General features: G+C 37.2%; 1 protein-coding gene across 1 annotated transcript in view; it reads right to left on the bottom strand.

Annotated features, from left to right (window-relative positions):
• Positions 1 to 14,199, bottom strand: part of UBE2U (ubiquitin conjugating enzyme E2 U) — a 41,675-nt gene that overhangs the window by 14,066 nt on the left and 13,410 nt on the right. The window contains exons 5-6 of the mRNA XM_004369016.2: positions 4,616 to 4,736; positions 331 to 379 (exon numbers count right to left, since the gene is read on the bottom strand). Coding sequence (XP_004369073.1) covers positions 331 to 379; positions 4,616 to 4,736 — 170 coding nt within the window. The remainder of the gene's footprint in view (positions 1 to 330; positions 380 to 4,615; positions 4,737 to 14,199) is intronic.

Here is a 14,199-nt window from a genome sequence, read left to right as displayed (position 1 = left end):
CTCTATAATCTATCTTCTCCTTAATTACTTGGATTTTTATAATCTATAATGGTTTGTGCTTATCACATTTTTTTCCATTTAAAAAATAAAAATAAAAATGGCCAGGTTAATATAGTTACATTCAATTTTAATTTGCTGGTTCAGAAAGAACTAATAATTTTCCACATTTTTCCTAAAGCCAACTCTTTAAAAAGGTATTGTAAGAGAAAGATACCTACCTCCTTTTCTAGATTAAAAAAAAATTCAATCATGATAGAAAATATAAACAGTTTAAATCAATAATCCTTTTAGTAAATAAATCTACATAGAATTGTGTAAAGAAAAACTTACCTGACAAGTTCCTGTGGTTCTTTAGATGACACAGAACTGTCATTTTTCACTGTAAAGAAAAATATGAAGGGATTCTGGTTAACATGGAAAATTGAATATACGGTTTTACATGCTGTCTCTCCAAAGCTTCAATAGAATGGTAATAAAAGAATAAAAATAAGGCATAAAACCTCAAGTAGAGCAAAAAATAAAGATGATAATTTTTTTTCAAGATGGAAAACAGATGTCAAATGGTAATTGTCTTAGCAGGTCATAGAAATTTGAAACCTCACTGTATGATGAGAATTCAATAGGAAGTGAGCTTATTTGCACTTCAGAACTTCCAAAAATATTCAAAAATTGGAGGTACCAAATACCTCTGAAAGCAGGGGTATGGCACACACCACAAAGACTTATATCCTCGTCCTGTGCAACCCAGTGACCACCCCTTCTCTACCCAGGCAGAAGGGAGGATATTTAATCTCTAGAGAAACTGAGCCAAAGAGGCTTAGGACTAGAGAATACTAGGCACAAATCAGAACAGGAGTATGGTAAGAGACTGAAACAGAGGATAAATCAAATAAATCATATTGAACACATAAGATTCCTGGTTTTCTCCCTACTTAGGTCCCAGATTATAAGCAGCTAGTGTCTATCTCTTGCCAGGCACAAGATTGGAGGATTTACCTCAAGAGAAATAAAAAAAAAACCCTTGCCATTGAGTCAATTCTGATTCACAGCGACTCTTTAGACAGGGTTAACAAGGCTGTAATCTTTACAGAAGCAGACTGCCACAGTCTTTCTCCTGTGAAGTGGCTTGTGGGTTCAAACTGCCAACCTTTCAGTCGGCAGACGAGCGATGAACCACTGTGTCACCAGGGTTCCTTCAAGAGAAATAGTTAAGCTTAATTAATGAAATGGCCAGGTCCCCACTGAATAACCCTATAATGAAGCAAAACAGTCAACAGAACTTCCAATCTTTTTAATGCATCATTCATCATAGGTTCCCTTATATAAATGGACAGCCAAAGATCACCAGACATTAGAGCAAAGCCAACATCATGAAAGACAGCAGCCAAAACAAATAAGCAGGGGGAAAAATGGGAACTAGAAACATATTTTTCTGGAAGTCTCTCAGAAAATAGAACAAAAGACAATGAGATATATAATAGGAGAGAATAGATCTTTTTAAATTAGAGGATCAGGTCCAACATCCAAATCACAAGAGATCTAGAAGAGAGAACAGGGAAAATGGAGGGGGAAGAAATAATAAAAGAAGTCATATAAGAAAATTTCCTAGAACTGAAGGATTAGAGTGCCCTACATGATGAATGAGGAGACCAAAAACAAAACACAAACATTATCAAGAAATTTCAGATCACTGAAAATAAAAAGAAGATTCTAAAGGTTTCCAGAAAGTAAGAATAAATAACACATGAAAAATTGGACATCTGAATGAAATCAGACTTCTCAAGAATAACTCTAGAACCTAGAAGGTAACGAATCTTTAAAATTCTGAAAGATAATTATTTCCAAACTAAAATTCAATATTTAAACAAACTATGAACATGAGAGTAGAATAAATATATTTTTAGACACACAAAGTCATAAAAGATTTAGCTCCCATGCACCCTTTCTTAAGAAGCTCCTAAAAGATGTGCTACAATAAAATGAACGAGCAAATGAACAAAGAGGAAAATGAAGGATCAAACAGGAATGCCAGCCCAGGAGGAAGGTGAAAGAGTAGTCCCAGGATAACTACGGTGCAGGTCTTGACAACTGCCAATTCAGAATTAAAGGAGAAGGATGGAGCACCACAGGAAAGCCCCAAGGGGCGGGGGGGAGGGATGGATGTGTTTGACCATCCTGGGAGTCATTTTATAGCTTTGTCAGTAAGTTTAGGAGATTAAAAAACAAGGAAATGAAAAATTAGGACGTTTGTACGAGAAAAACAATCATACATGGCTCACCTGTGAAGAATATTTAAATAGTCATAATAAAGCAAACAAACATTGTGATGTAACTTTAGCAGGAGAATGAGAGAGAGGAAGAATAGGTGGGAACAGCAGCATAAGAACTAAATCCTTATATTTTATAACAAGTCTACAAATAATTTCTAAAACTTAACACCCCAGAAATGTTAGTATAGATAAGCTTAGAAACATAGTAGTAAATTCCAGAAGAAATAGCCAAATGTCGTGAAAGCTGTTGTTGCTCCTGTGGGGGCAGCACTCAGGGATGGAAGGGGTGGGTTTCCAAGGTTGGCAAAAACAAAGTCTATTGCACAGAACCAGTTACTGTAAAAAAATTCCTTAAAACCGACTTTTAAAATTGCCATTCAGCTGAAAATGGACATGTTGTTGTTAGGTGCCAGAGTCGGTTCTGACTCATGGCCACCCTATGCACAACAGAACAAAACACTGCCTGGTCCTGCACCATTCTCACAATTGTTGTTATGCTTAAGCCCACTGTTGCCGACACTGTGTCAGTCCGTATCGTTGAGGGTCCTCCTCTTTTTCACTGATCCTCTACTGTACCAAGTATGATGTCCTTCAGGGACTGGTCCCTTCTGATAACATGTCCAAAGTATGTGAAACGAAGTCTCATCATCTTGCTTCTAAGAAGCATTCTAGCTATAATTCTTCCAAGACACATTTGTTTGTTCTGGCAGTCCATGGTATATTCAGTATTCTTCGCCAACACTATGACTCAAAGGCATCAACTCTTCTTCAATCTTCCTTATTCATTGTCTAGCTTTCGCATTCATATGAGGCGATTGAAAACACCATGGCTTGGGTCAGGCCCACCTTAGTCCTCAAAGTGACATCTTTGCTTTTAACACTTTCAAGAGGTTTTTTGCAGCAGAATGGCCCAATGCAGTATGTCTTTTGATTTCTTGACTGCTACTTCCATGGGCATTGATTATGGATCCAAGTAAAATGAAATCCTTGACAACTTCAATATTTTCTCCGTTTATCATGATGTTGCTTATCAGTCCAGTTGTAAGGATTTTTGTTTTCTCTATGTTGACATGCAATCCATGCTGAAGGCTGTAGTCTTTGATCTTCATCAGCAAGTGCTTCAAGTCTTCTTCACTTTCATGGACACAGCTTTATTATATAGAATAATTCTTTGTAACAATAGTGATATAGAGCTCATTAAAAAGTTAAATGATGTGTATCATTAGTTCAGTCATTCAGTAATTCCACCAATATTTACCAAGTGCCAGTACTCTTACAGGTACAGGGGATACAGTAGTGAATCGTGAGTATGTAGGTATGCTATAGTATTTTGGTAGGTCAGCGTGAAGTGGTACCACTCATTCTATGTACAAACCAGCTTCAAAATTGTCAGGGATTGTTAGATGAACTCTGGAACAATCACAACATGTTCAGAGATACCAAAAAAGATGCTTGGTTAATATCCCCTTGATTTTCATCAGACCCAGAAGCCCTGTGGAAGAGCACTTGAACTTAGTCACTATTGTACAGACCTGTCTAATGGACTAGGAAAAGAAAGACAATGGACATGTGAGAGAAAAAGCACAATGAAACATCAGTTTGGCAGAGCCTGATCAGCAAGGCCTGCTGACTGGGGAGGTAATGCTATCAGTTACTAAGCAAGGGGACTGCGCACTACTGGAAGGAGAAGGCAGCATATAAATGAAAGAACTGTGCCACTAGGGGCCCAGCTCTGCATTGTGGGAAACCTCTCTGGACAGAATGAGCCAACAGCACTGCTCTGCTAACTGGAGAGAGCACAGGGCAATGGAGTTAGCAGTAAAGAGACAGGACGAGCAATGAGCAAGCCAAACGGCTCAGCAAAGCAGAAAAATGGAAAGGCTTCAGAAACTTCCATTTCCATCGGACCTTTAGAAGGAACACCTGGGGCAGGAGCTCTCCAGGAAAAAAGCTGAGTATTTTGCTAATCAAGAGCAAAAGAGACTCAGATCAGAAAGATCTGAGGTACTCCAAGTGAAGCCTAAGAAATATCCATTATAGATCAAAGAGTTAAAATTAGATGTTATTTCTCTGTGATGAGTAGACTAGCTCCAGTTGGCACCATCCATCCATATGATCACCATTTAAAGAAACTATGCTTAAGTTTCTGATGATCTTTAAAAAAAAAGTCACACTGATTGACTTGACAAAGAGAGTAGGAGAAATCTTAGTACCATTTCATTACTGAAAAAAGATACAGAAAATATTCAAACATTCCCTTATAAAACAGTTATTTGTTAGATCACTTATTTGCTACAAATGTATAAGTAATAATTGCCAAATAACAACAAGTAGTTGCTTCTTACATTGTAATGGCTGGTTGAAACGCTTTAGCACTGTTATTTGGTACAGAGATTCATCAGCAATCAGCATTTGGGCTGCTTCCAAATTCACTGGATTTTCTAGTACTGGATTAGAAAGCATAACCTATTGGAAAGCATACATAACATAGTTTTTAAAGTAAACTTTTTTCTTAGAGCAAAAAGACAAACCAATACATACAACATTCAACAAGTATTTATTAAATGCCTACTGTATACCTGGGGATAGATAACAACGATAAATGAAAGATGGTTCCTACCCTCAAGAAACTTTTGATCTATATTGGTTTTATACTATATTCATGAGCCAAACATTAGGATCAAAGCAAGCTACAAGTTCTTTCCTATCACATAAATTTAAATTGGGTTTATGTGTAAAGGGAACTACCAAACATTAGGAAATATTGAAACATTCCTAGTATATAGATTAAAACAATAAAACCTTACATTTTAACATGAGACCATATCTAGATCGTAAATAAACACACGTACTGAGGCTTGGGCACACTTCAATATCTCTCCAAATTGTCCAATGATTAATTTGGTATCAGTAATAATTTTTCATTGATGCTGTAACAAATTACCACAAATTTAGCAGCTTAAAACAACACAAATTTATTATCTCACAGTTCTGTAGGTGAGAAATTTGGGGTAGTTGGGCTGGTTTATGTGCTCCAGGTTTTTCAAGACCGAAATAAAGGTGTTGGTTGTCTGGGATCCTATCAGAAGGCTCTGGGAAGAATCTTACTTCCAAGCTCATTCTGGTTGTTGGCTGAATTCATTTCCTTGCAGCTCTAAAACTGAGGTCTTCATTTCTGTGCTGGCTGTCAATCAGGAGCCACTATTAGCTCCTAGACATCTCTCTCCAGTCCTTGCATGTGGCTCCCTACATCTCAGAGCCAGCCACGGCATGATGAATCCTTCTGATGTTTGGAATCTCTGACTTCCCATCACCATACCCTTTCGGGATCCTCCACTTTATTTCTTGACTTGACTCTTCTGCCTTCCTCCCCTGCTTTTAAGGGCTGATGTGATTATTTGATTACTTTGGGTCCAGGTGGATAATCCAGATAATCTCCCTGTTTTAAGGTCAGTTGATTAGTAACCTTAATTCCTTGCAAAGTCTTTTCAGCACATACCTAGATTAGTGTTTGATTTGAAGAATCATGAAGCGGGGCACAGGAATCTTGGGAGGATATCTTTAGAATTCTACCTACTACGGTATCTGCAGCTCTATAAGTGGATGACCAGTAGTAACTAAAATTTAATAGTTATGCTAGCACATGACCTTGTTTCTCTGACACTTCAAAATTAATGCTATCCAAATTGCAATTATCTATCAATAATTCAGTATTTTGAATATTACATGTTAAAACATGTAAATGACATAATAAAATACAGCTAAAATAATAACTACCCAAAGATCTAAACATAGATATGGGCCAAAGTGAACAATTGTGGCTTAAGAGTCGTGTAAATGATGGTAATTTTTCATTAATAAAAGCAAATGTCTGACAGTGAATATTTTAAAGGCGACAAGAATTTTCTTTTGTTTTCCTGTCTGGAAAACACGCTGGGCTGTATTTCCAAAAGCATTATAATTCTTTAAATAAGGATTGGGTGGGAAGTAGATAAAATTTATCTTTTATCTTTTGGCAAGCTTTTGGTTGTTGGCTGGAGAGATAATCTTACTCAGAGAGGCACATCTGGTAAAGTTTATTCAATAATCTTCTCATTAACCACTGTGCCTAAGACCTATTCGTATAATGTGCACACAAGGTATTAATTGTACTTAATGATTTTTAAGAACTGGTAATATAAAGTATGTATTAAAGTGTCAGACACCCTGCTAAACAGTAAATATAAGTCCAACTTTTAAATCTTTTAAATTATCCATGTGATAAAAAGCTTTCCAAGGGATAAGTATAATAATCTGAAACATCTGTAAACAACTACACCAGTAGGTAAATTTTATAATATCCAATTAAATAAAACCCCATGAATTTGGAATTCATTCTATGAATGAGTGTTGAGTTGCTATTTGCCTTTGCATATGTGGAAGTACAAGTTATCAAAAAAATTAAAATTATAAAAAATTTAGGTAGAGATGATTACTATATTTGATTTTAAATATTTTAAACATCATTTCAAGTACCAGTCAGTTGAATAATAATATAATAATTATAAATGTGCCTCAACTGTCCTTCAGAAGGGAATGAATAGTCAGTAATTATGGTCTATACCTGCACTGTCCACTGCAGTAGGCACTAGTCGTATGTGGTAATTTAAATTACTTAAAATTAAGTAAAATTAAAAACTCAGGTAATCAGTTGCACTAGCCACATTTCAAATGCTCAGTAGCCACACGTGCCTAATGCCTACTGTATTGGACAACACAGATATCAAACATTTCCATCAATACAGAAAGTTCTATTAGACAGCATTGACCTTCAAAGGGTATCAAATTCCATTAACATATTGGTTGTAGCAATATGAAAATTACTTGAGATAAAATACAAAGTGAAAAAGAAGCAGGGTATATATACACATATCATAATCGCAACAATGTAAAAGTTTAGGTTCACTCATTTATTCATTTGATTTATTGTTGTTAGTTGCTGTCAAGTCAGCTATGACTCCTGGTGACCTTATGTATCACAGTACCTACTAAATGTCTGCACTATCCTGGGTAGATACTGGGAAATCAAAGATGAATTAGAAGTAACAGAAATAATACATCATGACCAAGTGGGATTCATCCCAGATATGCAAGGATGGTTCAACATTAGAAAATCAATCAATGTAATCCACTGAATAAATAAAACAAAGGAAAAGGATTACATGATTATCTCAATTGTTGCAGAAAAGGTATTTGATAAAGTCCAACAATCATTCCTGATAAAAACTCTCATCAAAATAGAAATGGAAGGGAAATTCCTCAACATAATTAAGGACATACATACAAAATCATCAGCCAATACTATTGAACTCAGTGAACTCAGTGGAGAGAGACTGAAAGCATTGCCCTTGAGAATGGGAACCAGACAAGGATCCTTTGTCATGGATTGAATTGTGTCCCCCAAAAAATATGTGTATCAACTTGGCTATGTCATGATTCCCAGAAATGTGTGATTGTCTACCATTTTGTCATCTGATGTGACTTCCTTATGTGTTGTAAATCCTATCACTATGGTGTTAATTAGATGGATTAGCAGCAGTTATATTGATGAGATCTACAAGATTAGATAGTGTCTTAAGCCAATCTATTTTGAGATATAAAAGAGAGACTCAAGCAGAGAGACAGGAGGACCTCATACCACCAAGAAAGCAGCACTGGGAGCAGAGCGCATCCTTTGGACCTGAGCTTCCTACACAGAGAAGCTCCTAGTCCAGGGGAAGACTGATGACAAGGACCTTCCTCCAGAGCCGACAGAGAGAAAGCCTTCTCCTGGAACTGGCGCCCTGAATTTGGACATATAGCCTACTAGACTGTGAGAGAATAGATTTCTCTTTGTTAAAGCCATCCACTTGTGGTATTTCTGCACTAGATGACCAAGACAACCTTTATCACCACTCTTATTCAATATTGTACTGGAAGTCCTAGCTAGAGCAATAAGATAAGAAAGGGAAATAAGAGGCATCCAAATTAGTAAGGAAGAAGTAAAATTACCCATTTGCAGATAATATGATCCCATACATAGAAAATCCCAGAGATTCTGCAAGAAACTTATTGGAACTAATAGAAGGATTCAGCAAAGTGGCAGGGCACAAGATCAACACCAAAAAATCTGTCAGATTCCTCTACACTAACAAAGAGAATTCCAAAAAACAAATCAGGAAAGCAATACCATCTATAACAGCCCCCAAAAGATAAAATACTTAGGAATAACTCTAACTAGGGGTGTAAAAGACTTATACAAAGAAAACTACAAAACATTACTGCAAGAAACCAAAAGACACCTTTATAAATGGAAAACCATACCATGCTTATGGATAGGAAGACTTAACATTGTGAAAATGTCAATACTACCCAAAGGGATCTATAGATATAATGCAATCCCAATCCAAATTCCAACAACATTCTTTAACGAGATGGAAAAAAATAATCATCAACTATATGTGGAAAGGAAAGAATCCTTAGATAAGTAAAACTATTGAAAAAGAAGAACAAAGCAGGAGGCCTCACATTGCCTGATCTCAGAACCTACTATACAGCGATGGTAGTCAAAACAGCCTGGTACTGGTATAATGACAGACACATAGACCAATGGAACAGAACTGAGAAACCAGAAGTAAATTCATCCACCCATGGACACCTGACCTTTGACAGTGTCGAAGTCCATTATATGGGGGAAGAGACAGTCTCTTCAACAAACGGTGCTGGCAAAACAGAATATCCATTTGCAGAAAGATTAAACAGGAACCATACCTCACACCATACATAAAAACAAGCTCAGAATGGATCGAAGACCTAAAGGCAAAACCTAAAATTAAAAAGATCATGAAAGAAAACACAGGGACAACATTAGGGGCCCTAATCTATGTCATAAATAGAATATTAAGCATAACTAAAAATGCACAAACTTCGGAAGACAAACTAGATAACTGAGACCTTCTAAAAATTAAACACTTTTGCTCATCAAAAGACCAAGAGAGTAAAAAGAGAAACTACAGACTGGGAAAAAATCTTTGGCAATGACATATCTGATAAAATTTAATCTCTAAAATGTGTAGAAAACTTCAATGACTCAACAACAAAAAGATAAACAACCCAATCATAAAATGGGCAAAGGATGTGAACAGACACTTCACCAAACAGGACATTCAGGTGGCCAACAAACACATGAAAAGATGCTCACAATCATTAGCCATTAAAAAAAAATTGCTGGCAAGCTGATTCTGACTCATAGCAACCCTATAGGACAGAGTAGAACTGCCCCATAGGATTTCCAACGAGTGCCTGGTGGAGAGATGCAAATAAAAACTATGATGAGATACCATCTCACCTCTGCAAGAATGGCACTGATTAAAAAAAAAAAAAAAAAACAATACTGGTGAGGTGAGGTTGTGGGGAATTGGAACTCTCATACACTGCTGGTGGGAATGTAAAATGGTACAACCACTATGGAAAATGATACGGCATTTCCTTAAAAAGCTAGAAATAGAAATACCATATGATCTAGCAATCCCACTCCTAGGAATATATCCTAGAAAAATTAAGAGCCATCACACAAATAGACACGTGCACACCCATATATGCTGCAGCATTATTCACAATAGTAAAAAGACAGAAACTACCTAAGTGCCCATCAGTGGATGAATGGATAAACAAACTATGGCACATACACATGATGGAATACTACGCAACGATAAACAACAATGATGAATCCTCGAAACATCTCACAACATGGATGAATCTGGAGGACATTATGCTGAGCAAAATAAACCAACCACAAAAGGACAAATATTGTATGAGGCCACTATTATAGAAAGTCAAGAAAAGGTTTACATGCAGAAAGAAACAATCTTTGATGGCTAGCAGGGAGGAGAGAGGGGTGGGGAAAAATCACTAAGTAGATAGTAGACAAATGTTAATTTTGGTGAAGGGAAAAGCAATACACAATATAGGGGAAGTTAGCACAACTTAACCAAGGCAAAGGAAGACACTGAGAGGAAAGCAAAAAAAAAAGGCAACCACAGTAAATACTATAACATATACAACCCTACAACAACAGTAAAAACAAACAATAATTTACAAGCAGATAAATACGTAGATATGTATACTGAATAAGGGTAGGAGGGAGTATAGGAGTACACTCACATACATACATAGGTTTAGCTGTGGATATTTTTACATACATATTTATATGTGTAGCAAGTATATTCATGTATATAATCGACCACACAGGGGCATGGTCATAGAAGCTTCCTAGACACAACCAAGCACCTCAATGGACCGAGTTGCTGAGGTTGAGGGCTAGGGATCATGGTCTTGGGGACATCTAGGTCAATTGGTCTAACATAGTTCATAAAGAAAATGTTCTACATCCAACTTTGGTGAGCAGCTTCTGTGATTTTAAAAGCTTTCAGGAGACCATTTAAAATACAACTATTGGTCTCACTTGGTCCGAAGCAAAGGAGAATGAAGAAAACCACAGATACAAGGAAGCAATTAGTCCAAAGGACTAATGGACCACATGAACCACAGCCTTCACTAGCCTGAGACCAGAAAAACTAGATGGTGCCCTGCTACCACCACCGCAGGCTCTGACTGGGATCAAAATAGAAGGTCCCAGGCAGAGCAGGAGAAAAATGTAGAACAAAATTCAAATTCACAAAAAGACCAGACTTACTGGTCTGACAGAAACTGGAGGAACTCCTGGGACTATGGCCCCTAGATACCCTTCTAACTTAGAACTGAAGCCACTTCTGAAGTTCACCTTTCAGCCAAATATTAAACAGGTCTATAAAACAAACAATAACACTCGTGAGGAACGTGCTCCTTAGAAGAATCAAGTATACGAGACCAAATGGACAACAACTACCCAAAAGTAAAGAAGAGAAGGCAGGAGGGGGCAGGAAAACCAGACAAATGGACACGGGGAACTCAGAGTGAAAAAGGAGAGAGTGCTGACACTTTGCTGGGCTTGCAATCAATGTCACGAAATAATATGTATATAAATTATTGAAAGGAAAACTAATTTGTTCTGTAAACTTTCACCTAAGGCACAATAAAATGTTAACAAAGAAACAAACAAAGATGAATTAGATCTGTTCCCTGACCTCAGGAAGCCTGGAGTCCAATGGGGTAAGATGCATGAGAAAACAATATGCGCATTATTGTTGTTAGGCGTTGTCAAGTTGATTTCAACTCATAGCAACTCCATGTGACAGAGTAGAACAGCCCCATAGGGTTTTTTTTTTTTTTTTTTTTTTTGGCCTGTAATCTTTATGGTAGCAGATTGCCAGGTCTTTCTCCCATGGAGCTGCTGGGTGGGTTTGAACTGCCAACCTGATGGTTAGCAGCTGAGCGTTTAACTGTTGTGCCACCAGGACTCCTTATTACAGTGTTAGAGTGTTCTGATAGAAGTCTGCTTAGGGTCCCATTGGATAGGTGGCAAAAAGAATCCCCCCAAAAGAAGCTATCAATTCTACTTAGGAAAAGCAACAGGAAAGATCCCAGAGGAGGGCTCATTTGACCAGATTCAAACGTGAGCAGCTGTTTGCCAGACAGACTGAGGACAGGGAAGGAGAAAATGGGTTACTAGTCAGATGGGGCACCGGACTGAGCACTTTGTAACTTTAGAGTCTAGAATTTTCAAATGCTTTTTGACTTTGACTAAATCAAGCAGTGTGAGCCAAAAAAAAAAAAAAAAAAAAACAGCACAAGGATATAAACAGGAATGGGTTGCATGGTGTGTTAGGGAGAGTCTGAAGCCCAGGTGTGAGAAGAAGTAGGTTATCATTTGTCATGCTAAGGAATTTGCACTTAATCCTGTAGACAATGAGGAGACCACTGAAGGATTTTAAACAGAAACACAGAAAAGATCAGAAGGAAGTGTTAATAACAGCAGGGTTAGGGTTTTTTTATGCTTACCGGTGATTTTCTTTTCCTTTCTATTATCTTAAAAATCTTCTGTAATGTAGGCATATTTGTTTTATAAATTTACTTGAAAAATAAAACAACCATGTCATCTGCCGACGCTACACAATCTGGCAACGCATTGTTGTCACTTTACATTACTATTTAATAGTAATAACAATCCAATATTAACTAGCTTTTATTGAGTTCATTTCTTGGGGCAGGTACCATTCAATGTACTTTACAAGCATTAATTCATTCAATCCTCACAACAGTCATATGAGCTGTTACTAATAACAGCCCCATTTTATTGATGAAGAAATCGAGGCATGCGAAGTGAAGAAACTTATCCAAGGGTCCAAAGATATTAAGTAGCAGAACCAAGATGTGAAGCAAAGCAATCTAATCTTAAAGACCCAAAGATAACCTTTTATTAAATTATTCTCCAGGTCAAAATTTTCACTAGCTCATTCTAGCTTGCCCTCACTCATTGCATTCTGGGAAAATTCAGTTTTACTATTTGTGATCGTTAGGTTTGTGTGTCAACTTGGCTGGGCCATGATTCTCAGTGGTTTGGCAGTTATGATGTAGTTTGGCAGTTGTGTAATGATGTAATCACCTTCATGATGAGATCTACTATAATGTGATTACCTCTATGATGGGATCTGCTGTGAGTAGCCAAACAGTTGAAAGGGAGTTTCCCTGGGGGTGTGGCCTGCATCCAATATAGGTAGACTTCTGGTAAGGCTCCTGGGCTTTTGCTTGCTCCTGATCCTGCAGCTGGCTCCTGTTCATCTGACCTCTGGTTCTTGGGACTTGAGCTAGCATCTAACCTGCCATCTTGCCTGCCGATTTTGGGATTCGTTGGTCTCCACAGCCCTGTGAGCCACAGCCCTGCTGTCTGACCTGACAATCTTGGGTTTGTCAACCACTGCAGCTACTTGAGTCAGGAGAAGCCTCCAGCCTCACCCATATCAAGGTGTTGTTCAGTTTCCATGTGTTTGATTTTTTTTCCTTGCTTTTTCTGTTATTGATTTCTACTTTTATGGCGTTATGGTCAGAAAAGATGCTTTGCAATATTTCAATGCTTTGGATTTTGTTAAGGCTTGCTTTATGGCCTAATATGTGGTCTATTCTGGAGAATGTTCCATGTATGTTGGAAAAAAAGTATACTTGGCTGCTGTTGGGTAGAGTGTTTGGTGTATGCCTATGAGATCAAGTTGGTTGACTGTAGCATTTAGCTCTTGCATGTCTTTGTAGAGCTTCTTTCTGGATGTTCTGTCCTTCACCGAAGGTGGTGTGTTGAAGTCTTCTACTACTATTGTGGAGCTGTCTATCTCTCTTTTCAGTGCTGTTTGAGTTTGTTTTATGTATTTTGGAGCTCTGTCACTGGGTGCATAAATATTTATTATAGTTATGGCCTCCGGGTGTATAGACCCTTTAATCATTATATAGTGTCCTTCTTTATCCTTTGTGGTGGATTTTACTTGAAAGTCTATTTTGTCAGAGATTAATATTGCCACTCCTGCTCTTTTTTGGGCATTGTTTGCTTGATATATTTTTTTCCCATCCTTTGAGTTTTAGTTTGTTTGTTTCTTTAAGTCTAAGGTCTGTCTCTTGTAGGCAGCAAGCATATACACAGATTGTGTTTTTTTTATCTAATCTGCCACTCTCTCTTTATTGGTGCATTTAATCCATTTATATTCGGCATAATTATTGATAGGTATGAGTTTAGTGCTGTCATTTTGATGTCTTTTTTTGTGTGTGGTTGACAGTGTCTTTGTTCCACTTAATTTTCTGTGCTGAGTCATTTTTCTTTATGTATTTTCTTTTCATCTTTTTCATTGTTGTTGATTTTGTATTTGCTGAGTCTTTATATTTTTCTTGTTTCTTACTTTGACTTGTAGAATTGTTAGTTTCCTTTGTGGTTACCTTAATATTCACCCCTATTTTTCTAAGGTTATACCAGTCTTTTATTTCTTTATTT

The sequence above is a fragment of the Trichechus manatus genome, unplaced genomic scaffold (assembly GCF_000243295.1).
Source record: "Trichechus manatus latirostris isolate Lorelei unplaced genomic scaffold, TriManLat1.0 scaffold00003, whole genome shotgun sequence".
In the NCBI taxonomy this organism is placed as follows: domain Eukaryota; kingdom Metazoa; phylum Chordata; class Mammalia; order Sirenia; family Trichechidae; genus Trichechus; species Trichechus manatus.
This window is presented reverse-complemented; position numbering and strand designations above follow the sequence as displayed.